The sequence below is a fragment of the Amblyomma mixtum genome, chromosome 7 (genome assembly GCF_055824585.1).
Source record: "Amblyomma mixtum isolate Tamu chromosome 7, ASM5582458v1, whole genome shotgun sequence".
Taxonomy (NCBI): domain Eukaryota; kingdom Metazoa; phylum Arthropoda; class Arachnida; order Ixodida; family Ixodidae; genus Amblyomma; species Amblyomma mixtum.
In genome coordinates this window covers 135,813,039-135,840,104 of record NC_143018.1, presented here as the reverse complement: position 1 = coordinate 135,840,104, position 27,066 = coordinate 135,813,039, and the positions used below count along the sequence as shown (strand labels likewise).

At 48.9% G+C, this 27,066-nt stretch overlaps 1 protein-coding gene across 1 annotated transcript in view; it reads right to left on the bottom strand.

Moving 5' to 3' along the window:
- LOC149337659 (ATP-binding cassette sub-family C member 3-like) overlaps nt 1-27,066 on the bottom strand; it is a 215,614-nt gene that overhangs the window by 44,565 nt on the left and 143,983 nt on the right. The window contains exons 20-22 of the mRNA XM_089553474.1: nt 14,951-15,261; nt 11,494-11,826; nt 1,226-1,327 (exon numbers count right to left, since the gene is read on the bottom strand). Of these exons, the coding sequence (XP_089409600.1) occupies nt 1,226-1,327; nt 11,494-11,826; nt 14,951-15,261 (746 nt within the window). The remainder of the gene's footprint in view (nt 1-1,225; nt 1,328-11,493; nt 11,827-14,950; nt 15,262-27,066) is intronic.

Here is a 27,066-nt window from a genome sequence, read left to right as displayed (position 1 = left end):
TGCTCCGAAGCCTCACGCGTTCTCGGCTACATGCGGCGTAGTCTCTCCGACTCATCCTCAGACATTAAAAAGCTAGCATATCTCACATTCGCCAGACCAAAGCTTAAATACGCATCAGCCATCTGGAACTCGTCACAATCGTACCTCGCCACTAACCTCGAAGCCATTCAAAACCGTGCAGCACGATTTATCACCTCGAACTACTCAAGAAATTCCAGCGTCACCTCAATGAAAAAAGACCTCGACTTGCCGTCCCTCGCTTCACGCCGCATCATATCTCGTTTGTGCCTTCTTCACGCATTCTATTATCACCCACGGTCCAGACATGAGCTACTAACAACACCACTACGAAGATCTTCCCGTTTAAGCCACAGCCAGTTTCTAGCACGAATTTCCACCCGCACCCTTGCAATGAGTAGCTCATTTTCCCCTCCTGCACTAGTCTTATGGAATTCCTTACCCGACAACATAGCCGAATGCACAGACAGAAAACAATTCCGTAATAAGCTAAAACTTCAGCCATCCTGAATATACTGTCCCCTTTGTACTCTTTTGTTACTTAGTTTAGTTGTATTTCTGAGCCTTAGCGTAATTTTGTTTCTCTTCCGCTTGCTTGGTTGCTGTTATTTTGACTTAGATGTATGTCTGCATTTTTTACTGTATTTTTCTTGCTTTTGTTTTTGCTTGTCTTCATTGTATTTTGTATTTTGCTCTTCACATTTTTCCACGTTACAGATTTTTTTTTACATCATGTTAATTCGCCTCCCCCTTATGTAATGCCCTCGGGCCCTTAAGGAGAAAATAAATGATATGAAATGAAACGAAATTACTGCGTTGCCACTCCTAGCACCAGGTGCCGGATGGCATGTTCGCTATTTAACCATCATTGAAATTTGCCGTGTGGCAGAGGTGCACCTTGCTGATATTAAAAAGTTTCGATAGCAACTGACTCCGTGGGCATCAAGTTTGCTCGCGTAGAAGGGGCACTAGCTAGCTAGACATTAATCTCAAAATAATATGGATGTGGGTACCTTTCTAATAACTGCACTCCCCATTAAGCCGCGACAGTATCAGAGACAGGGTTCTGTCACACGTACGATCTCATTAACGCCTGTAGACAATTCTAGCGTACGAAAACGAGACAGCGTAGCGTCTGTGTGCCAGGTTGCACTTTTGCGCGGTTTAGCCTGGCAGCGTTGTAAGTGGAAGATCAGTAAGCACGCACCTCCGGAGGGAGCTCTGTGTACTCCACACAGCGCTCAAAGGAGACGATCATTTGGAGCACGTTGAACAGTATCTCGCACAGCAACACGAGTGAGAGCGGCACCTGTTTAAAGCGAAAATCACAAACAGCGTTACACAAGAGAGCCTGCAAGAATCTTTTTGGGCGATTATGTTTGTTGACACGTGCTAGCAGCACCAGAATGAATGGGCAACTTCTTGATGATTTCTGAGACAAGTACAACTTTAAAGAACGTATTTTTCAGACAATGTCTCAGAAAGCCCACAGCGCTTGTGTCATGTGCAAGTCGCAGTGTTCGCATGTGTGCAGTAAAGGAGTTAATATTGACTGCGCCAAAGGTCCGTTAAGTCAACCACACAGGTGCCGCAAGACAGTTGGAAGGACAACTTTAGACGAGGCTAGTTGGTTAACGACAAATTTTGAAGCAAATAGCGAGGAAACAAAGGCGCCTAGTACGAGTTTTATTAGGCTCTGCCGCACGTGCCTTGGCGCGGTTTGCTTCAAACTTCGTGATAAGCACTGACAAGGCCGTAAAATATATATAAAAAATAGGGAACTTCGGTGAAAACATTCACAGATGGTTGAAGTTAACAGCGCGAAAACCCAGTTTAATTTTAAGTGACTCAGGCGCAATGGCGCATGGCACGAGAGCACCTGCCGTTCACCATGCACCAAGACCAACCAGCATGCCAGAAAGTTGTAACAAAAGTTTCAGATCGCGAGCGTTGCCGCGCAAACGCAGCTCTGTGCCCATATATGTAACTTTGTGAATGTGGCTGCTGCTGCAGTGTTTTGCATGCGACCTTCGTCTAATAGTGACGCCAAAGCAGCTAAGTAATAAGCAATGCCCTCTTAATTTTCCCACTTTGCATTGAGGAAGCAAAGAGGATGCGAGTTGGGCGCGTTGGTATTGGTTGGCAGTTCGATACAGCTATGTCCTGTCTCGTTTCTGTTCGTCCTGCCTATGTGCGGCCTATTAAGCTTTCCCTAAGTTGGTACTCCAAAACGACCACCGAGAGCACGGAACTTGTTTGCTTAGGCGCGCAATGAAGGAGCGTTCTTTGCGCAGTGTGTGCTGTCTATGCAGTCGTGAAATCAAAACTATTCTTGCAAAATGTTTGCCCTTCTCTCGAGACAGCACTCTGCTAAAGCGAAAAAAAAACAACAGGGAAAGCTTCCGTTGCTTGAACACATTGTGCAATTATGTATAATATTATAAAAACAAGTGCACATAACGTGAAGAGTGAAAACCGCAGAGGCGAGGTTATACAATAAAATAAAACAGAACTGAAGCGTTTCTAGCTCTCTTGAGTGGCTTAGAACAAATACTAACAGGCAATAGAGCAATAATAGGCCTTCCAGGCAGCACTGTTGTATCCCAGGTGCAGTTTGAATTGTAAAATGAGGTTTGCTTTATTGGAGGTTTAAGGTGCCAAAGGTGCTCAGGCTATGAGGGCAACCTTAATAAATGACTCCATAAACTTCACCGTTTGAGGTGCTTTAATGTGCAATGACATTGCACAGTACGCCGGCCTCTAGAATTTCGCCTCCATCGAAATTCTATAGCCGCATCTTTCCGGTCAGCAGCCGAGCGCCATAACGACTGTACAATATGTACTAACACTCGCGATTCACAATGGTAATAATCCTGTAACTTTCTTTATGCGCAGCCGAAAAAAATAGGAGGGGACACTCAAGCTCTGCCTTGAGGGTATGACGTAATAGCGTTCGTCGACATACTGTTCTCGATAAACCCGATGCCACTAACGCCAGCATAGCTTCCGCGCTGAACAAACCGGCAGCAGCCGTAAGCTTCGTGGTGAACGCGCCTTGGATGCGCGCTGCATTGTTCGCCGCTCACCGCGTGGTTCCTGCATCCCCGCACGACCCCACTGCGACCGAACGAGATGAGCGGGAAGCGCTGCCGTCGCGCGCTATCTGTTGGGGCAGTGGCGTACACTGCGATGAGGAGGAGCAGGGAGTGGTTTTTAGTGGGCACCGCCTGAAGGCGCTACGTGTGCGCCAAGGGAAGAGGAAAAAATAACGGAAACGTACTTTGCTACTTGCTTAACTGAGACTTCTGTAATTTCCATGCTCATAATTACTAATATACACCACAGTACATGTCTCTTCTAAGACAACGCCGTATTCACTAGACGCGCCTTTGTTCATTCCAAACCATCGAGGTGGCGTGGCGGAGTACACGTCAGAGAACGGGGCGTGCCCATCAGAGCCCGTAGTCGTCGAGGGAAAGGACCTGAACGAGGACCACCACGAGAATACCGGCGCCCGCACAACAAGCGTCACGCCCCCCCTTAACACCCCGGCGAAGCGTTCCCATGACCAGGCCAGCCCTGAAGGGGAAAAAGTGGTAGCACCCGGCGTCGAGGAGCCCCCTGCAAAGACGACTCAAGCCCGGCGTTCGTCGTTACGGCCACGCCCAAACCATGCGGCTGACAAACGGTACTCCTCCGCAGGCAAGGTCCTACTCGAGCAGACTGATGTTCTTGCGCCGGATGATACCGGCGGCCACAGTGGCGTCTAGCGGCGCGCTAGACGTGGAAGGTAAGCACCATGCTGTTGGTTCCTTCCTCTTGCGTAAAAATGGCTCCCGCCTCCGCCTTTAGAGTCGCTACATTGAATGCGAGGGGCCTGGCGGCAAGGAAAAAACAAGGTCAGGTGTACCGACTTATTACGGAGCGCGAGATAGATGTATTGGCCGTGCAGGAGACGAAAGTGGACGGCAACGAAGGAACCGACAGCATGGTGCGACGTTTCACGACTAGATTTTATGCTGTCGTCAGTCAAGCAGTGGGAACATCGGCTGGCTGCGTGCTTTTTGTAAAGAAGATGCCGGGGCTAGAGGTGCAGGCTTATTTTTCGTGTGTGTATGGCCGGTGTATTGTGCTTGATTTTTGTCTGAACGGCAATGAGTGGCGCATTGTGACTGTGTACGCGCCGAATGTGGTTGACGAAAGGGTTGCCTTTTTCCAAAGCCTCCAAGAGCGCCTTTGTACGGAGAGGAGGCTCATTGTATTAGGCGACTTCAATTGTGTTCTTAATGCGCGCGATAGGTCAAGCATCCGGGGGTTTCGAGACAGGAGCACTGAAGTGTTGATGCGAATGATCGAGAACGGAAACCTTGAGGATGTGGCTGAACTTATTGAGGGTGCGCGGACAGTGCAGTTCACTCATTTCCAGGGCTCAAGCCATGCACGGCTGGACCGCATTTACACATCAGTCGACCTTGCCCCTGTTTGCAACCATTATGAAGTTGTGGGAGTCTCCTTCTCAGACCACTGTTTAGTTGAGTGCTGCCTGGGAAGTGTGAACCGAAGCAAGGCATTTTCGTGGGAAATGTGGAAGCTAAACAACACGCTTCTTCAAGACGAAATCTACTACAGAGCAGTAAAGGATGAAATAGGTAAAATAAACCCGCGCAAGAACCTGAAGATTTGGCAACAGTGGGAGCTAAGTAAAGAATCTTTAAAAATCAAAGCAATAGAAAGGGCGACATGTATCCGTTATAAGGAAAAACAAGACGAAGCTGAGCTAAGGGCACTGCTTCAAACGCTGATGAAGCAGGAATGCAAAGAGCCTGGGAAATGGATAGAAGATGTCAGGAAAACAAAACAAAAGATAGAGCTTATGGAAGAACGGCGTTATCGCGGAGCACTAGTGAGGGCAAGGGCGGAAGACACAGCTGCTGGCGAAGCGCCATCGAAACGTGCTCTTGGTCTAGAAAAAGCCCGCGCTGAAAGAAATCACATCGCTAAAATAGAATGGGGGGGTATCTTATCGGCAGACACTGACCACATCAAAGAAGGCTTTAATGAATACTACCAGAGGCTTTTTTCATCGACTCCTGTAGACGCAGTAGCCTTTACGCATCAGTTTCTTGGTGCAATGCCACGGCTTGACGAAGAAAGCAAAAAGAAAATGGAACTAACAATAACTCACAGCGAGGTAGAGCACGCGATAGATCAGTTAAACCTAGGAAAATCACCAGGACCAGATGGATTCAGTGCGGCATTTTATAAAGAATTTAAGCACGAAATTGCCCCAGTGCTGTGTACAATTTTCAATGAAGCCTATAAAATAAACGTATTGCCTCCGTCTTTTGGGATCTCCCATACAGTGCTCATACCTAAAACGGATGATATAGAGAAATTACAATTGGTTACAGCGTATCGACCCATAGCACTCACTAATGTGGACTACAAAATTTTTATGAAGGTATTGGCGCGTAGACTGCAGACAGTGATATCGGATATTGTTGGACCTCACCAGACATGTGGAATCAAAGGGCGCTCAATTTTTTCCAACGTTCACAAAGCGCGCAGTGTGCTTGAAAGCTGTGACGACATCAATGGGCGAGTAGCGATGCTTCAGATTGACCTTGAAAAGGCATTTGATTGTGTTTCTCATGAAATTTTGTTTACCGTTTTAGACCATGTTAACGTCGGTTCAGTTATCCGTAAGGGTGTAGCCCTGGCGTATCGAAACTGCACGACGAGACTGATTGTTAACAAGAGTTTGGGGGCCCCCATTAGCGTGCAGCGTTCGGTGCGTCAGGGCTGCCCCCTCAGCCCTCTCTTGTTTTGTATTTACATCGAAAGGCTGTGCATGAAAATCATAGAAAACAATAATATTAATGGCTTTAGGTTACAAGCAGCTGAAGTTAAGCTGCTGGCCTATGCAGATGACGTTGCAGTATTTACGGTTGATCAGGGGAGCATAAGTGAAGCTGTCGGGTGTGTACGCGCGTTCAGCGAAGTCACAGGTAGCGGGGTTAACTGGTCCAAGTGCCTTGGCCTCTGGCATGGATGGTGGCCATCCCACCCGGACCATTTCGCCAACGTACCGTGGGCGACGACCCCGGGCAAGTATTTGGGCGTTCCGCTCGATGCTTATCGCGATAGCGAGGACTATTGGAAAGAGCAAACTAAAGACGCACGTGACCGAGCTGGGAAATGGAAAGGCACCACTGGTGCCTTTCAATTTTCGCCAGAGCTACAGTCTGCAATCTTTTTTTTATTAGCAAACTCTGGTATGTGATGCAGGTTTTGCATTGCTCGCGTGTGAACGTTCAGAAGCTACACAGGATTTTTGCAGTTTTCATATGGGCGTCCGAATGGGAACGTTGTAGCAGAACGAACCTGTTCCGGAGTGTAAAAGATGGGGAGCTAGGGCTAGGCCACCTCTTTTTAAAGCAGCTGGTGAACCGTTTTTTGTTTTTTCGCGACGTCACAGACCCGTTCTTGCGCACCGTGTGCCAAGTGAAGCTGCGGCGATTGCTGCCGGAGTTTGTGGTATCCACAGAAGAGTTCTCTGGTGGAACTTTTGGTTACTACAAAGAGATTGTAGCAAGCGTTCGGTTTCTTTCGGCACGTATTTCCACCGATTATTTGTGGAAAAGCAAAAGGAAAAAGTTGTACAATGATCTTTGTGATATTGTTTTCCCAGAGCCCATGTACAGGGCCTTGTACAGTGGAGGCCCGGGAGGGGATGTTTTAAAAAGGGTGAAGAAAATGCAGGTGCCACCAGGAGTAAAGACTCTTTTTTAAGTTACATACCGGGACGTTACCAGTTAAAAAGTTTCTAGAGGGAAAGGATTTCTTTTTACCGTGGGGATCGAACTGCTTAATTTGTAAACAGCCTGAAACAATAGACCATTTTTTTTTGCACTGCTGGGAAGGGGTTTATTTTTGGGACGTGTTACAAAGGACCATAAAGAAAGAGCTACCACTTGACGCGCACGGAATTCGCTATTTAAGCACTGATAATGAGGATGGGGTACCTTTTGATCTCATAATGCTCTTGGGCCTCCACTGTATATGGCGCTCCAGAATGGCAGGCTACCATTGTGACAAAGACGCACGACCGGCCCGAATTTATTTTCGGGAAAGCATGGACTGGTTTCTTGCAAACCAAAAAGCAGCTGCGGAGCCTCCCGAGTGGCTCTCAAGACTAGAGCCGTTGTGTATGTTGCGGGAATTTTAAGCTGACGAAGCCAGTCTCGTGCTGGCTGACCACCACAGTGTCGTATGTATATAGCGTTATGTGTATTTTTGTTGTGCAATGTCATGAGCCAAAGACAGGCAATAAAAGAAAAAAAAAAAAGGTGGCGTGGCGGAGTGGTTAGCCTGCTCGACTCACACTCAGGATACCCTGGTTCGATTCCCCAACTCGACCGAGTTCCTGCTCGGTTTTATTTATTAATGCATCTGGGATTTTTCGCTCACGGCCAACGCCACCGACGACGACGCCGGCTTTTCTGCGACACGGGGCCCTCAACGCTATCGCTTTAAAAATGCGACAAAATGGTGTGTAGTTACTCCGTAACAACAAAATTTTTGTTGTTTTGCTGCAATTGTTTGCAGTATTGTAGTTTTGTTTGTAGCACTTATCCCTAGTTTGCAGTCCTGTGGCACGTTTCTCTAGTAACTAGACAAAACTCTGCTGTTACTGCCAAAATTTCTGTAGTTCGTACAAGTGTTTGGTCAGAAATATGTAATAAAATTTGTAGCGAAAGGAGAATTTTTTCTGTTGCGTATTCCGACTAGGTGTAGCCGTAACTACAAGAAAAATGGGCATCAAGTAAAAAGCAACAAACTCTCAATTAGGAAGGCTTCAAGGAGTTTGAAAGCCCACACTAGCACAATATTATTCGCAACGCGCCGGTACAGAAGCAGAGGTCACCTGTTATACAGTGTATCTTAAAGCCCTACGGATGTATGATAGGAAACGCCATGCGCGGTGAGAAAAACAAGCTCTGGAAGAAAATAAATAAGATCGAAGACTTGTTTTGCATTCTGCACCTGAACGTCTACTTCCGAACCCTCCTCTGTAACATGTCCGGGGACCACGCATTCTAGTGAACGCTCATTGTCCAAACTATGCTGTCCACACTGCGGACAGTACACAGGACACATTGTTCGTCATGGCTGAGACCCCTGTAGTATACTTATGGCTGAGGTCCACTATTGCCACTGTGGTTTGCACGATTTAGGACCACCTGAAAGTTTCGGTTACGATAATCCCATGGTACGGACAATGTTTACAACGGTGAACTGCCGTATACGGCTGTCGTTCCAGAAATTCCCTAACACTTCATCGCAGCTCATAGGCAAGAAGTGAAACAAGAGCGCAGGAAGAAATAACACAAATGCACCACTAAGAAGTGAGATGCCACGTGAGGCAAGAGCACTTACACCACTGCATTAGCTGAACGCGCGAGAGATAACGCAATATCTACAGGGCGTTTCACGTAACTTGAACCAAGGATTTTAAAAAAGCGATGAGCCGCAGCCCGTTGAAACCAACGATACATTGTTTGCCATTATGTGGCGCTCTTCCAAATATTTTTTATTGCGCTTACTTAGTTAATTAACTCAGATGAATTATGCAAATTTTCAAATATTCATTTAAAGAAAAGACCGTTAAGTTAGCTTGTAGAGCAGGTTTATAAACAGCCGATCCAGTTTATTGTAGCATCGTATCTCCTACGGGGTCCTTTTTTCCGGCATCTAGAGAAAGCCCGCGAAATAAGAAAAAAATGGCTGAGGCTTAACTTGGTTAAGCCTGGAGAATGCGAAGCATCATCGTGTCGCGTAATTTGGAGGCGCACAACCACAGCGACGGCGCGAGGTGGGCCCCCGTTTCTCCACTGTCGTGACGTCATCGTGTCACGTGGTGTGACGTCATGTATCACGTGATTTGGAGGCGCATAACCACGGTGAAGGGCTGAAGTGGTAGCTAAAGTAGTATGCTTCGCATAAAAAAATTGGCAGTGGCTTAGCTCTGATTAAGCCTTGATATACAAGCGAAAAGCTGCAGTTATGCTTTGTTTGGCATTATGCCTGTCGCAGTTCGCGCTCAATGCACTGGGAGCACCACCGTAGCGGTGTAGATTTTGAGCCAACTCCCTCGTTACCACTTCTGGGTCTTCTTTTCTTCCTTCCATGGCGAATGTCTGCGCCTATTCTACGGCCGCCGCCGCCGCTCAAGCGTGCGTTCTCGCAACGCCTTGCGAAAGAACCTTCTCTTGGGACGGAGACCGCCGTCCCAACCGTCCCAAGCGGTTAACCGATGGCGAGGAGAAGTAACGACGAGGCGCCGCGGCGCGCGGCCTCTTTTATGTCCGCCGCCGCCGCTCGGGCGTTATCGCAACGCCTTGCGATAACGCGATAAGAACGCGATAAGAACCGCTAGCAGCGGCGAAGGGTAAACAGGTTGCGATGAGGAGGAAGGGCGCGCCGCGGCGGCGCCAAGGGGTGGCTCCCACGAAGGGCGTTGTTGACGAGCCTAGTGAAGCTTTTCGCTTCAAAATACCACCTGACTACGCTCTGTGCGCTACCAAAACTGCAGCGCTTTCAAAGGAGTTTCGAGCAAACGAAGCGTGCCCGCTGACCGTGGCGAAGTGAACGGCCGCCGCGCCGCTGCGGAATCTGCTGACGCACTGTCAAGCCGCTGCTAAGAGCGGCGGCCGTTCACGTCACCACGGTCAGCAATTAGCGCTGAAATTTGGTAGCGCACGAACGTAGTCGCGTGGTATTTTTTCATATTCCGCGGGCTTTCTTTATATGCCGGAAAAAAGGACCCCGTAGCAGACACGATGCTACAATAGAGCCGCCGCGGTGGCTCAGCGGTTATGGTGCTCGGCTGCTGACCCAAAAGACGCGGGTTCGATCCCGGCCGCGGTGGCAGAATTTCTTTGGAGGAGAAATTCTAGAGGCCCGTGTACTGTGCGATGTCAGTGCACGTTAAAGAACCCCAGGTGGTCGAAATTTCCGGAGCCCTCCACTACGGCGTCTCTCATAGCCTCAGTTGCTTTGGGACGTTAAACCCCATAAACCAAACCGATGCTACAATAAACTGTATCAGTTGTTTGTAAACCTGCTCTACAACCTAACGTAAAGGTCTTGACACTAAAATGAATATTTAAAAATTTGCATAAATCATCTTGAATAACACCATCAGTCGGGCTAGTTGGTTGCAATTCATATGTATCAGCAGCGCGAACACCACACAGGAAGAAGGAGGAGAAGAAGGTAAAGAGCGCTGAACTTCGAACTTTTATTTGAGCAAGAATTGAACCCGCACTTTTATACACATACCAGGTAAAATCCCACCAGGGGGGTAATCAAGGCGCGAGATCGAATTGGGACCAACACGATGTCCAGGGCATCAAAATGATAACTACTATCGCACTATACAAAGACTTCCATAAAATGAAGCACGAATGACAGCGGAAAAACAAGACAATGTAAAAACAGGGTTGAGTGTGCGCAAATGAAAAAAAATGGAAAAACAGGGTTGAGGGCGCAATTTTGCTAAAAACATGAGAAGGCAAGAACACGGCAAAAAGGTTGAGTGTGCGCAAATGGAAAAATGGAAAAACAGCGTTGAGGGCGCGAATTTGCTAAAAGAAAAAAAACATGAGAAGGCGAGACACGGTAAAAACGTAAGCGATGCGAAGGGATGAGCGCCAACAATCGTGTTGGTCCCAATTCGATCGCGCGCCTTGATTACCCCCCTGGTGGGATTTTACCTGGTATGTGTATAAATTGCGGGTTCAGTTTTTGCTCAAATAAAAGTTGGAAGCTCAGCGCTCTTTACCTTCTTAGGCCGCCGCGGTGGCTCAATGGCTATGGTGCTCGGCTGCTGTCCCGAAAGACGCGGGTTCGATCCCGGCCGCGGCGGTTGAATTTCTTTTGGAGGAGAAATTCGAGGCCCGTGTACTGTGCGATGTCAGTGCACGTTAAAGAACCCCAGGTAGTCGAAATTTCCGGAGCCCTCCACTACGGCGTCTCTCATAGCCTTTAGTAGCTTTGGGACATTAAACCCCATAAACCAACCAAACCAACCATCTTTACCTTCTTCTTCCTGTGTGGTGTTCGCGCTGCTGATACATAAAAATCATCTTAGTTCATTAACTAATTAAGCCTAATAAAAAATATTGTGAGGTGCGCCACATGACGGCGAAAAATGTATCGTTGGTTTGAGCGGTCTGCGGTTTGCCACTTTTTTTAAATCCGTGGTTCAATTACGTGAAACACTCTGTATATCACCCACTCTTCTGTGATGCTGAGCGTTACAGCTCTAGCCCCTCTAGGAAAATTTCTTAGAGGACAGAGGGTAAAAGCCTGAGCTTTCTTACTCAGGCCATACCAAGATACCCCTCTAGAGAGAAATGCCCCTGCGCATGTGTCCCTGCAAAAGTAGAGTTATGGACACAAGTCGCGTACCGAGCAGGCCGCGCTGAGGGCCAAGGCAAGGCTGCTGGGGTCGGATCCTCCAGAGGGGGCAAATACGGTATTGGCCAGCAGCGTGGACATGACCACCACGAATCCAGCCACGGCTGTCAGCGCGCGCACGAAGCGGTACGTGCCGAGGCAGCCCGCATAGCCACGCATCACGGCATCCGACAAGCGAAAGAAGTGTCTCTGGAACCGGTCAGCCACGCCGTACGTTCGCACGCTGCTCAGGGCGTCCACGGTTTCGGTCGCGTGCTGGAGAAGCCTTGACGTGCCCAAGCTCTCGGAGTAGCGGCAGAAATGCGAAGCCTTCATGGTAATGTCCTGCGAGTATAGCGAAAGAAAAAAAATTATTGATGGTTTAACCTTGCTTGTTTGATGGTTTAACCTTGCTATACGAGCGATGGCAGTTTTCGGCCCCTGTAAAGCCATATCAGGCCACGAAGAACTGTTTTTTTTTATATCCATGGCATAAGCAAGTCTTTTGAAACCAAGTCCGAAAGGCAGGACGAACTTTTGCTCGCGAAGTTTTCCTAACCAGTTTCCGCGTAGTGTTTGCAAGCATGGAGTGGTCGTCCTAAATTTTATGCGGCAAACCCTTGAGGATGGTTTCTGTCTCTACCAGTATATTAAGAATCGGTCTTTGATCCCGTACTGACCAGAGCTGTTGCTCGGTCGTTCCTCCGCTTTCCGCTTCCGTTGAGCTGTCTTCACCAAGGGATCCACTTCCGCGTACAGTGCTCTCTACACTGCAATTTTCGAAGCTTGTCCATCCTGTATTTCGGCAGCACGCCCCGCAGGAGCCTTAAAAATTTGTTCCCGCTTGTGGGTGAGGGCATCTTCGGCAGGTTCAACTTGTTTTCTGGCACACTTTACTGTTGATGCCACTCCGCTTCTTGTAGGGTAGCAAACCGATTATTCTTCGGTTAACCTCCCTGCCTTTCCTCTTATTCCTCTTCTTCCTCCACGCCGCTTGTTTGTCGCTTTGCTATGACTGCCGGGTCTGTCAACTCGTGCTTTTGTTGCCCTTGTTTACGTTGGTGCTTAGCCCGTCTTCCACGGAACATATCATCTGTATCGACATCAGAAGCCCCGGCGTGAAGCGAGCCCGGAAGATGTACGAAGGAAGCGCGGGAGCAATCCTCTAAGGCGATCTGCGGGCACTCTGAAAGCCACATGTGGCGTGCGTCAGGCTAGGCCGGAAAGGAAAGACGTACGTTTGTATCTCGAAGGCTTTGGAGCCGAAGCGCAAATGTCAATGCGTGGCAGAATGTAGTACTGAAAACTACGAATATGAGGCCGCCAAGTTCGCAAAAAAGAATACACCCCTTTCTCGGGCTTGGCAATTCAAAAGCCCAAGCGAGTAGTGCCTCGCACTTATAGGTTGAAGCAGCTGTAGAGAAAGAGGTGGTTAAGGAGCGGACTCAAACAGAACCCGGCTAGCCGCCTTGTCTTTGGTTTTCCGGGACGAGGGGATAAACCCGGGTTTACTGACCGGACTATTTGAAGCAGTAACACGACAAGGTGACAAAAGAACGTCTCGTTTTATTTCCTGCCCAGATTTGGCTGCAGTGAATGCTTTCATCGAAAAAATCTTTGAGAATGTGGTCTCGCGTTTGGAGTGACCCAAGTGACTCATTGAGGCAATTTTTATTTAGTCGCTTAACTTAAGGGAACAATTGTAGCGCTGCCGGGATAGTGCAAGCTATCTGTCGCACTGAGCTAGTCACATGACCCTCCTCTTTCGTCGTTTTGGGTTAATACCTTGGGTTAATGCCCATATAAGCGGTATCAGTCAATGTTGTTACGTTTCGCCTTCGTCGTGGGGAAGAAAACGGCATGGCTGCAGCGGTACGCCGACTAACCCCGAGACGCGCGTTGGGTGAGCGCCTGGATTGCCACGGAAGCCACGTCCGTCTGCCCGGTTGAGCAAGCGTCTCCCCTACACCGCGTGCGAACGCACGTTCGAACGCATGAACTGCGCGGGAACTCCGCTCGTGGACATTCGGGCGTCTGCGCTATGTAGAGGCCTTGTTCCCCCTCTCCCAGCGCGTGACGGCGGTGATCCCTCGGGAGTGTGTGTGTGTGTTTGTGATTGCTGCCACTGAGAACTTCCTTCCTCGGCAGGCCCGGCCCCCTTCTAGGGAACCTAGGGAAAGGGAACTCTTTAAAACCTCGGCAGCGGTACGGCCGAGGGGGCTTTTTCATCTGATGCTCTCATCATGTGCTGTCCTCACGCAGTTCCAGCAGTGAGCGTCTCGTTACCGAGCTCACTTGTAAATAATGTAAATTTTGCTGTATAAAGTTTTCTCTCCTTGTCTTTTCCCGCAGCGTCTTCTCCGACGTCCTTCATTCCCTCTTCGGCGCCCGACCATGCTACCTCATCTTTAACAATGTCTACTTAGCATTCATAGATCCCTTAGAGTCCTCAACCCAGTTCTGGCGCAGGAATGGAGCGTTTAAGCTTTGCGACATAGCCCTGCGACGGCAGGGGCTGCTACTGGTGGTGCTCGTGAAACCTAGGTTGCTCTTCCGAAACACAAATAATTTAACTTCCATCTGGCACGGAAGGCAGTTTGCTCAAAGTTCGTTTGGCAGATTGTGATGACGTCACAAGGTTACGTTACCTTTGTGACCCGTCTGCCATCTACGTTGCTTATCTGGGAATTTTTCGCGGAATTTGCACTCGCGGCCAACGACACCGATGAAGACGGCAACGCTTCTGCAACTAGTTGAAACGGTATCACGTTAAAACCGGGTTTCAGCTTTACCATACAACGAACGAATATTTTACTTTGAGGGTGGAGCAGCTGTGCGCAAGCTCCATGTGCCGCAAAAGAATTTTTTTAAAATTAGGAGTGATTGATGAATAGGAAATGCGATAGCATGCTTTCTTTCACTCGCCAAGATATTCAAGTTCAGATTGTAATTCAATTTTCAGTTTATTGTCTACCACTCCTTAAGATATTCGATATCTTAAGGAGTGGTATATCGCAAGGAGCTTGAAATCGCAAGGATATATCGCAAGGAGCTTGAAATGCGAAGGCGAGATAACCGGCATCTGTTAAGGGTAACCGACTGTATTCCAAGATAAAGCAAGCGCAGCACACGGCGGCAGAAAGTTAGGTGGGCGGATGATATTGAGAAGTATGCGGGGATAAGGTGGCCACAGCTGGCAGAGGACAGGGTTGATTGGAGAGACATGGGAGAGGCCTTTGTCATGCAGTGGGCGCAGTAAAGCTGATGATGATGATGGTGAAATTACCCCAGAAGCATGATGTTCTAATGCAGTAGGCCTAAGTCTCGTAGAGAATGAAAACACGTGTTGCAGATGCTTGTACAAAGACAAGTTTGACTTAACTGCTTCAGCGCATTGCTCGGAGCCGGGCACAACACTTGACCCCGTCTCTGTAATGTTCGAGAGCAAGTTAAGACAAGGCATGCTTACCAGTCCGTAGCTTAGGAAAACCGCCACTATCAGCGTCACTCCGACGACAACGGGAGATTGGGTGCCGACCACGGCCACCTTGGCCAGCGTGATGAGTGTGTTCTGAACGCACTGTTTTCCGCTCAAGAATGTGCGAGCATCAGCGTAGTCCATGTCGGCCGAAAAACGGTTCATTATGCGGCCCCTGGGCGTCTGGTCGAAGAAGGATACGGGACTCCGGAGCACGTGACTCAGCATGTCGTTGTGCAGGGAGCGCGACAGGCGTTTCGCGGACAGGGCCAGCAGCACGCTTCCGACAAGGCGCAGCACCACTGCGAATATTTGCGACGCAAAGGGAAAGATCGAGCTTGATTTTATTTCACCGTAATCAAGCACAAAATATGCCAGCAAAAAGGCTCGAATTCTCTGTGCAGCTCTATGACAAGGTGTCCAGACAACTAAAATTTATAGTTAGAATAAAGTTAATAGGACTTAACTTGAAAAATATTGTTTGCAGTACAATATGAATACTTCAGTACATGTTGGTCTACCTGCCCACACGAATAAAAACAGGAAATATGCATTGAAAAGCACGAAAGCGCTGTTCGCTTGAATGAGTATGCACGGAAATAACCATAATAACTCACGCGTGCGGAAGATATACATTTTGCACAATATTGAATTTTTTGTTTGCTTGCTTGTTTTCTTGTTTGATTGCTTGTTCGCTTGTTCACTAGTTGGCATGTTTGCGTGCTTGTTTGTTTGTTTTCTTGTTTGCTGGTTTGCTTGCTTGTTTGCTTGCGCGTTTGTTTGCTTGTCTGCTTGCTTGTTTGCTTGCTCTCTGGTTTGCTAGCTAGTTTGGTTGTTTGTTGGTTTGCATGTATGTTGGCTTATTTGTGGAGGTTAACTTCCTAAAGGAACTCAGGCTATCACCGAAGCTGTAGTGAAGGGCTCCGGAAATTTCGACAACGCGGGGTTGTTTAACATGCACGGACATCGCTCAGTACAGGGGCCACTAGAATTTCGCTTCCATCAACATTCGACCGCCGCGGCCGTGATCGAACCGGCGTCTTTCGGGACAGCATCCAAGCGCCATAACCGCACAGCCGCCGTGCGGCTGAAATGAATTGAATGGATTGTTTACTTCAGGTAGGCAAGGCACAGAGGTATAAGTCTCTCTAACAGGCTGACAAAAAGGCACAAATGCCTACGAGTGTCAGTCTTACAATACGTACAAATCCTCAGCATACGGTGAGGGAAAAAAAGGGATTTGTTACGTGCACTTAATAGCAGATAATAACGGGAAACATAATACAGGCACTGACAAAAAGCGGGATTAAAAGGTTAAAGCAGTAAATATAATGCAGGCATTCAAAGCAGCCCTACATGATTTAAGAAGTCAAGTTCCTCCTAAAGGGACAACAAGTACATTTCGACTTTTACAAGTACGCAGACGCAATGTCTATAAGCAGGAGTAGAATATGCAAGTACAATACCACAATTAAAACCGTGAACTATGATTACGATGTCCTCTTTTTGGTTTTTAACGTAATCGGGCACGAAGTGCCAAGGCTAAGATGTGACTTTCTAAATTATAGCATGAAGAACGATAATTCCTCACTCCTGCCGTCACTCAGTCGAGGCTTCACTTTCGCCCCTTACATCCATGCCCAGGGTGCTTTGTCCGCATTTTGCAAAATACTGAGGCCAATATTCACCACTTGTAGTTGGTTTGCCCGGCGCTGAAGCCAGCGAGAACTCGGCACATGACTGTAGCGGGTCTCCCGCCGAACGAGCAGTCCTCATATATTGCTTGGGCGCTGGGACCACATAACCAGTCCCTCCTCGTCCTCATTAGATCAAACCAACTATTCAGATTGAACACCCCCTCTTTTTTTCTGCCTTCCAAATTCCCGAATGCCCTGAGGCAATAAATAACGTTATATGAAAGGCGCCAGAACCTTGCCCAGTAGCCGCGAATGGACTCACCTTTTGTTAATATGTCATGAGTATGTCTATAATAGAGGACAGCTGTTTGAGACACTACTGGAAAGGACGTCACATTCATTTGCCGCAGTGTTTACGAAAGCGACTGGAAGCAGGTTCGATCACGATCGCGTCGGCGCAATTAGATGTGGTGAAATGCGCAAAAGCCACGTTACTTTGCAAGTACAGCGGTTGTAATGGATCCATAGATTATTGAATAATGAAGACACTGCTTCAACTGAGAACGCAGCTTTCATTTAGGCTGAAAAATATTAAAAAATGAATTAGGCGCATCGCCACCTTGATCTATTTTAGCATGCAATCTGTGCTGCGTCAAGATATATTTCCAGGTGCGTATCCCTCAGGCGACGATACAGCGCTATTAATTCTAAACTGGGATCACGGAGTCGGTTTCGGTATAGGCGTAGTGAGTTTGCATCCAATGATGGGAAATTTCTTCAATGAAATTTTCTAAAAAAAATGATTTTGCTGGTGCAGAAAGATCAACGCGGACAGAGAGAAGCGAAGAACTGATTTCAACCAGGGCAAAATTTGTATACAGTTCTCCTCAGGGTCCCTTTAAAAATTGAATCAAATTAAGATTATCTTCCGGTTTCCGCAACCGTGTGCCCCCTGTTCCAGTTTACACTTGGCCGGAATATTGGAAATCTATACAGACAGTTGAGGAGTCACTTCGCCTTGAAAGCAGCACGCGTCGCGACTCCCTGTTGGTCAGCGACAAATTGGTTACACGACTAAATATATTCGGACCTATTTTCTGCCCACATCGTCACTAACAAAAAAAATGGAGGGAACACTTAAGCACTCTCTCAAGGGCGTTATGGTATAGCGTTAATAGGTTAATGCCCACTAAGCAGAATTGGTTACTCTCGGCTTAAATTCACAGATCGCTGGGTGTCCTCATGCCACTCCTGGCGCAGTGGCGCAGCGGTTAAGCGATGCGCCACTGCCTTCTCGTGGCACGTGCTGTCGGCGGTGGGGCTTGAGAGAGCCAGGTTGCTTTTAGCGAGTCAACTCTCGTGACCAATCATTAATTTAACTGCCGCCAGTCAAAGCGGTCATTTTGCTCGCAATCCGGTGGGCAGGTTGTGATGACGCTGCATGGTCATGGGACCTTGGACGCCCACTTAGGTTGCCAGAGCAGCTGGAGGAACCGGTCGCTCCAGATGCGAGGATTCAAACAGTTGCCAACACGGGCGCTGATCTCTGTCCTCCCCAGTGGATAGTAGCAGGTCAGACAGAAAAAGTTTTCAGGCCGGCCTTTGATACTTCATTTCTATACAGGGTGTCCAGGCTAACTTTAGCCAAGGGTTGAAATATAAAATATTTGAGGTAGACCAGGGAAGCCACGTACGTACGCCTACCAGCCGGCTTGCGCATCATAGGCAATTTTGTTGTGCAATTGATTAATTAGCAATTAAGATAAGGTACGTAGAAAACCAGCGAAAAGGACGCATTCAAAAGGAGGCGTACACAGGGCAACGCTGGAAACACAACTGAAAATTCTTTACATGGTGGATCGCCAAACATCAGAACAGGGCGCACATGCGCGACAGCACCACAAACGCTATCAAAACAGCAAACACAAAACTGATTAAGCGAGCGAAGATTGCATGTGCCAACCTATGGCCCATTCTTGAAAGTGTACTCTTTTGCCGTGAACCTAACTGAGCTGTCGCTGACGCATTCAGTTCCTAACTGCTTGATTTTAAAAGCTTCTAAGATTTATTGTTCTATCTGTGTTTTGCCGCGGCCGATGATTCTGACATTATGGAACAGAGGGGTGCAGTCTTTGCAGTGGTTATAATGTCTTGGAAGATTTGCTGTGTTGTCTGGCTGCAGCGAAGTGCGGTGCTGCCTCATACGGTCGTTGACGCATTGACCCGTTTGACCCATGTAGGCCTCGCCACAGGACAGTGGGAGCGAGTAAACAACATCGGTTGTGCATTTGGTGAACATGCTCTGGTTTTTAACATTACATTTCTTTTTTGTGCTAATTTGTTGGCGATCCACCAAGTAAAGAATTTTCAGTTGTGTTTCCAGCGTTGTCCTGTGTACTTCTCCTCCTTGTGAATGCGTCCTTTTCGCTGGTTTTCTACGTACCATGCACCAATTGGCCCAGCAAGCTACGCTTCTTCAATAAAATTAATATAATTTTTCTCAACTCGTAAATATTGACATTAGACAGCAGATGTGAATAGCATAGTTGGAGAGCACTTTCAGAAATTCTCATTCTATTGATTTGTGATAAAGAAAGCCTCACGTGTATCGTTTTTTCGAGCTCCGAAGAAAGTCCGCGAAATATCTCAAATTATCTTAATTATTATCTTAAAAATTATCTTAATTACTCCTCAATTAATAGCAATACAAAACATTGCCTAGATGCGCAAGCCGGCTGGTAGCTGTATGTAAGTGGTTTCCCTGGCCTACCTCAAATGTCTTATTTTTTAACCCTTGGCTGAAGTTAGGCTGGACACCCTGTATAAACCACTTGCTTTCTTGGGCTTCCTTAGGAAGGGAAAGGCGCATTAAATTGTTACGCGCGCCATAATGGTGTTTACCTTCTTCAGTGCCTCGCACGGCCAACTAACTGCCGTGCGCGCGACATCTGAAAATTCATAGTTTAAGCACAGAATTGCCGCCGCGAAACCTCAGGGCGAAATCTTGCGCACGTACCCAATGCTGCCTTCATTAATGCAGTTGCTATTGAGAATAATGGACTGTCATTCACCGTAGTTGATAAATGGCACCGCTGCAGAGCTCTCCGTGATTACTGTCTGCCACAACAGTGCAAAGATTACTGGTAATTAAAAACGTTCTTGAAGCCGATTCGCTCGTGCCACTAGCATCATATAGCTTAGTGAACAGCGGAGTATCTTGGAATCAAAAGGCTTCATAGTAACTGTGCGTTTTACGTACCACCGCTCTCCTGAAATTCGGTGTCACCCGTCGGCTAATATTGCTAAGCTAGCATGTTTGTATATATGTCACTCGATCCCCGTTAACAGACAGTCCAGAAACGAAACATGCCTATGTGAAGATATCGATATTTCTGCTAGTACCAGGTGCGTAAGCGCTCCAGAACGTTCGGTAGATATAAAGCCACGTAATGAGTTTCACGATAAGTGTGGTCAGAATCCGGGTTAAGCTAGTGCTAAGTAAATCAAGGCTAAAATATGCGAGTCGCAGGCGCACGGACTCCTTTATCAATGGTCAAACTCCATTAAGCCCTGGTAGTGAGCTGTATAATTTTTCTGCTACCGTTATTTCCTCCGTCAGAATCGCAGTATGAACGTCTAGAAGTTTTGCATCGAAAAAGCTTACGGAGAGCTTTTGGTGTTGCGCAAACCGCTGCGCAAACCACAGCGATTTGCCATGCGTCGTCCGCTGGTTCCCTCACATATACTTCTGTAGAAACTAGAAGGCGGACAACTCAGCCCATGAAGCACTATCTGCTGAACCATCGAGGAACGTCTTGCACCGCAAGATATTCTTTAAAAAGATATTCGTACGCAATTTTAAATCCCTGTGGTGCCCACCCAACCAAGCCTATACGGCTAAAGACCGCTATAGCCAATCGTGACACCGCATGCAAACGGGCTCTGCACGAGCTCAACAGTGGATGAGAATACATGGCAACGTCTCTACTTGTGTATATCAAATTATTTTCGCAAAATGTTTCTCACAGTTTCAAGCTAGCCCTGTTTGTCATATCACTGACTCACATTGGCTTGTCTCAAGCGGTTTCGTACATTTTCGTGAATCTATAATTCAGAAAGAATTGACGGCAGATCTCGAGATTATAAGAAAGTCAGTGCGCCAGTGATTCAACTTTAGGTGACGGTCCGTCGCGTGTAGGAACGAATATCTACGGGTTGGTGAACTCCTCAGCCGTTCGTCTATTCATAAGCGTATAGTTTCGCCATTAGAGATTTGTCACTTTTCTAAGAAAATTTGTTGTAAATCGGGGACTGATGATATTGGCAGGCCGCTTCATCTGCTTTTTCTTATTCAATATTGTGGGAACGGGAAGGTATCTATGACTAGTACTCTGACGTAGGCTAGTTGGTGCATTATTCCGAATAATGATAGTAATTAGGCGCAAAAAAGACGCATATGCTGTGCGACTCTCACAAGGACACATGTGCCGCATGTGTATCGCTCACGGTGCCTGTATCTTTATCGCGCCGCATCATCCATTCGGAATAATGCTGATACCTGTTCGAAAATTACAGATTGCCTGCCGACGCTGGCCAAGTAGTGCACATGTGGAATGTTTCGGCGTAGTGGCTGGTGATTACGTGCTTTGAAAATGCTAGACAGGCTTTGAAGACCTGCTTTGGAGTGTATGAATAGGAACTATTCTCAAGCTGTCATCTGGAGGGTATAGAGGACTGTATCCTTCGGAGTTTTCAACTTCCCCATGTGGAGAGCATCCCCCCCTCAAGGCTGCTGGAAGGTATTTGCCCTATGTAGAGGGCACACAGAAAAAGGATTTCCTTCCCTGACACCGTTTTGGTAACGTATTTCGGAGCACTTCAAAGCATTGAAGCCTAGGACATACGGTTCTTTGGTCTACGAAACCGAGTTGACGGGATAGTTGCTTCTCTATACAGCGCAAGGCAGAACAACAAATGTACAGGAACAGCGAAAGATATACACATACGCGGTCTAAGCCCGGGCTCGTTCTCTGTATCTCTTAGGAGTCAATAGTCTAGCAGAGAAAATATAAGCACTTTTGTTAGCCTTCAACAAGTTCAATAAAAGTAGCAACCCGCTCTCCATCTGAATCTTGTTTACGATGTACAAGGGGTATACATAGCAAATCCTTGGAAAGGGAAGTAAAAGTAAGTTAAGCGCATCAGGAACAAAGGTGGACTAAAGGGGAATCTGAAGCCGTATTTTTACTGCGAGAACTCAACCTAGAAGTTTAGTATTCCTAAGACTTCGAAGTATTGTCCTGTGCTGCCGGTTTTTCTAAATTAAAACGGATTAAACACCCCGGCTCCCGCCGTTTTTTTTTTTTTTTAAGGCGGAAGCCTTTAATGCCTCATCGTTGTAAGCATTAGCTGTTGACAGAAATGTCACGCTTTTCAGTTGGTCGAAACGGTCGTCACGTCACAGTGCGCGAACTTCAAACGGGGCCAATTGTACTTTGGCTACTAAATTAAAGGGATCGCATAGTGATACTCCAAGTAAGTTTGTCTGAGTTTAGTTAATTGCTTACTTAACCAATTAGTCCAATTAACCTTGCTTACCTAACCAATTAGTCCAATTAACCTTTCTACTCAGACCAGATAAATAAATAAAACCGAGTAAGAAATTGGCCGAGCTTGGGAATCGAACCCCGGTCTCCGGAGTGCGAGTCGAGCACGCTACCCCTCCGCCATGCCAGCTAGATGGTTTGAAATGAACTGTAGTGAGCCAGCCATGGCGCCAGCCCTCGCCGGCACAACTTGCGCGTGCTTCTTCCCTATGCCTCCGGCAACGTGAGGTGAACGCCGTTGCGGTCGAAGTCTGCGGCGTCCCTTCAAAGGAACCCGACCGCACCCCGCGCGCCCCCGCATCTGGCGCGCTCTTTCCTTCTCCTCCCTTTTCCCTCTCGCAGCGGCGGGGCGCGCTTCCCGCGCTCCCCGCCGCAGCTCCGTTACACTCAGAGAATGAACGGTTGAACAGCACAGACATCTTGTCTTCTCTGAGGATCTCCGAGCAGCTTACGCCCTACGATTGGCGCCAGCCCTCGCCGGCACATCCATATGATGACCTCAAGGCAGCCCTACTGCAACGAACGGCCGCGTCCGAAAGGACGAAAATACAGCAGCTACTCTCCTCCGAGGAGGTCGGTGACCGGCGACCAAGTCAGCTCTTGCGGCGGATGACGCCGCTTCTCGGTAACAGTGCGCAGACCAAGGACAATGCTGTGCTACGTGAAGTTTTTCTGCAGCGCCTGCCATCCAACGTCCAAATGGTGCTTGCCACAGCCACAACCATGGACTTAACATCACTCGCCGCGCTAGCCGACAAGGTGATGGAAGTGGCCACACTACACTTGACCGTCGCTGCCGTCAGCACGCCCACACAGTTGTCGTCGTTGGCCGTCCCCGTCACCACTCCTCAGCCGTCGCATATTGCAACCACCACCGCTACGCCTTCTGAAGTTGACCGCCTCTGCTCTCAGCTAAAAACTGATTGCGGCAACCTCGCACTCAGAGCCGCCTCTACGCCGTGGACGCCAACGTCACCGCTCCTCAACGCCTCGACAGCGCGGACAGAGTGAGCGAAGTCCGTCCACAGGCGCACGCATCTGCTATTACCATCGTCGCTTCGGTGCCAACGCCCGCCACTGCCTCCTGCCTTGCAGCTGGACGGAAAACCGGCCGGCCGACCACTAGCGGCGACGAGCGGTCTGTGCCGAGAAGAGTGTCGCCTTTTCCACGTCTATGACAGAACCACCGGACAGAAATTCCTTATTGACACCGGGGCCCAGTTGAGCGTTCTCCCAGCCACAAAAGCAGAGCGTGCTTCCGCTGCAATTTCGTACCTGCAAGCAGTGAACGGAACGCGCATACCTGTTTACAAACAGCGCTCTGTGACGCTCAACCTCGGGCTTCGAAGGGTCTTCCGGTGGGTATTTTTAGTCGCCGACGTTGGTTCTGCCATAATTGGTGCCGACTTTCTAACCAAGCACGAGCTCCTCATCGACGTCAGGCGGAAGCGTCTCACTGACTCCGCAACTAAACTCTTTATTCACGGCATAGCAGCGCGTGCAACTACCGATGTAGCACCCTTATGTGCTACAGTTGCCAAAGAGCCGTTTGCAGCCTTGATTAATGAATTTCCAAAGCTAACGTCACCCCCGGATTGGACTCAACCCGTCTGCCACGACGTTCAGCACCACATCATAACATCGGGACCACCTGTTTTCTCTCGCCCACGACGCCTGGCTCCGGACAAACTCAAGGTGGCCCGTGCAGAATTCGAGCATATGCTGGAACTTGGCATTATTAGGCCTTCATCCAGCAGCTGAGCATCTCCACTCCATCTTGTCGCGAAGAAGTCAGGAGACTGGAGACCATGCGGAGACTATCGTTTTCTGAACACCAAGACCGTCCCGGACCGATACCCATTGCCCAACATACAAGATTTCACGTCTTCTCTGCACGGTGCAACCATCTTTTCAAAAATAGATCTTGTTCGGGCTTATCATCAGATCCCTGTAACGGAAGAAGATATCCCCAAAACAGCAATCACGACACCATTCGGACTGTTTGAATTAAGAATGCCATTCGGACTTCGCAACGCTGCGCAGACCTCCCAGCGTTTCATTGACTCCGTCGTACGTGGCCTTCCCTTCGTGTTCGCCTACGTGGATGATATTCTCGTGGCAAGTTCATGTATTGAAGAACACCTGCACCACCTCCGCCAACTTTTCGAGCGTCTTTCGACTAACGGCATTGTTGTCAACATCGAAAAGAGTGAGTTTGGGCAACCAGCTCTCGTATTCCTCGGCCATCACTTGGACAACAACGGCATCCGCCCGCTTCCCGAAAAAGTGAAAGCAATCACCGAGTTTCCCAAGCCCACTTCAAGCACGAAGCTCCGCCAGTTTCTTGGCCTCGTAAATTTTTACCGCCGATTTATCAGAAACTGCGCCACCCTGCTTGAACCACTTGACCGCATGCTGTGTGGCAAGCACTCGGCGAGAACACTACACTGGGACACCACTGCGGACGATGCCTTCAATGCCATCAAGCGCGCTCTGGCCGACGCAACTCTACTCGCCCACCCAAACCCCGATTATCCGCTGGCACTCATGACAGACGCTTCCAACACTGCGCTCGGAGCTGTCCTTCAGCAGCAGGTCAGTGGCGTGTGGCAACCCCTCGCCTTCTTCTCAAAACGCATGACTCCTGCCCAGACGCGATACAGTGTTTTTGGCCGTGAACTTCTCGCCATATCCCTGGCAGTGCGTCATTTCCGCCACTTGCTTGAGGGCAGAGCATTTACCGTTTTCACGGATCACAAGCCTCTTACTTACTCAATTGGCCGTTCTGCATCCCTATATACGCCACGGGAAGTGAGACAACTATCCTTCATATCTGAGTTCTCCACTGACATCCGACACATCAGTGGTGCTGACAACACCCCGGCTGACGCCCTCAGTCGCGTCGATGCCGTCACACGCAGTCGTTCTGAAACATCGACTTCGTCCTCCTTTCCCTTCGCCATACATGAACTGTCTGCAGCGCAAGCAAGCGACTCCGAGCTTTCCCGCCTACGTACAACGCAAACATCCCTGAAGCTCGAGACAGTCCTCATTGAAGACGTGCCAATCGTTTGTGATGCCTCCACAGGTACGCCAAGGCCCGTTTTGCCCACCGTTTTCCGCAAGAAAATCTTCGAATCCTTGCACACCCTTTCCCATCCTGGAATTCGTGCAACTCAAAAGCTGATCAAATCCCGCTTTGTCTGGTTCTGCATGAACACCGACATTCGCGATTGGGTCCACGCGTGTGCACCCTGCCAGCGTGCGAAAGTACACCGGTACCCTGTGCCCCCAACCCAGCGTTTCCTGCAGCCCGACCAACGCTTCGCAGTAGTCCATATCGACATCGTTGGCCCTCTATCCCCATGTCAAGGCTACCGGTATTTATTGACATGCATCGATCGCTTCACCCGATGGCCTGAGGCTACACCAATCGCCGACATCACAGCAGCCACTGTCGCCGTGGCCTTCGTCTTTACTTGGGTAGCGCGGTTCGGCTGCCCCACAACCATCGTCACGGACCGCGGTCGCCATTTCGAGTCATCGCTTTTCACAGAACTCCTCAAACTGCAGGGAGCAGCACGGCTACGGACTGCATCTTACCATCCAGAAACAAACGGACTCGTAGAGCGTTTCCATCGGCACCTCAAAGCAGCACTTACGGCGCACGGACCCCCCGCCAAGTGGCTCGATGCTCTTCCGCTCACACTGCTCGGAATCCGATCTGCCTTCAAAGAAGACCTTTCGTGCGCTTGTGCCGAGCTTGTTTACGGAACCTCTCTTGGTCTTCCAGCCGACTTCTTGGAAAGCACGAAACCCGCTGTCCCGTCCACAGCAAGTGAATACGTCGACAGGCTCCGGCATATACTCCGCCACCTTCAACCACAGCCGACACGAGAACACCAACGCACTGTGTACGTGACTCCAGACTTAAACACAGCAACCCATGTTTTCGTTCGTTACGGCCCTGTGCGTGGTTCCCTCCAACCCCATTATCTCGGCCCCTTCCGCGTCCCTGAGCCTCGTCCTTCCACTTTCCTGGTAGACTTGAACGGAACACGAGATGCAGTGGCGCTCGAACGACTCAAGCCAGCGTACATCGAGGCCCCAGTCTCTTGCGTTTCGGCGACGCCGGCACAACTTACGCGTGCTTCTTCCCTACGCCTCCGGCAACGTCAGGTGAACGCCGTTGCGGTCGAAGTCTGCGGCGTCCCTTCAAAGGAACCCGACCGCACCCCGCGCGCCCCCGCATCTGGCGCGCTCTTTCCTTCTCCTCCCTTTTCCCTCTCGCAGCGGCGGGGCGCGCTTCCCGCGCTCCCCGCCGCAGCTCCGTTACACTCAGAGAATGAACGGTTGAACAGCACAGATGTCTTGTCTTCTCTGAGGATCTCCGAGCAGCTTACGCCCTACAGAACAAAGTGCGTCTATATGAGAGACGCCGTAGTGGAGGGCTCCGGAAATTTCGACCACCTGGGGTTCTTTAACTTGCACCGACATCGCACAGCACACCGGCCTCTAGAATTTCTCCTCCAAAGAAATTCTAGCCGCCGCGGCCGGGATCAAACCCGCGTCTCTTGGGCCAGCAGCCGAGCACCATAGCCACTCATCGCGCCAAACGGGTGGTGGCGTTCCGTGGATTTGCTGGCAGCGCTACAACACGCTGTCGCGTTCCACTCCTGATGGCGAAGCTTAAGCGTCATTAATTGGCAGTTAATTAATGCACCAACAAAATGTGAAGTGAACAATCGCGTAGCAGAGTGCAGCACTCAGGCTTTCGCCTTTCACCACTTTAGCCGCTAAAGTTTCTCGTAATTTTTTTGAACTCTCCGCAGACGGTGGGAGGAGTCAACGGCTTGCCTCTTTG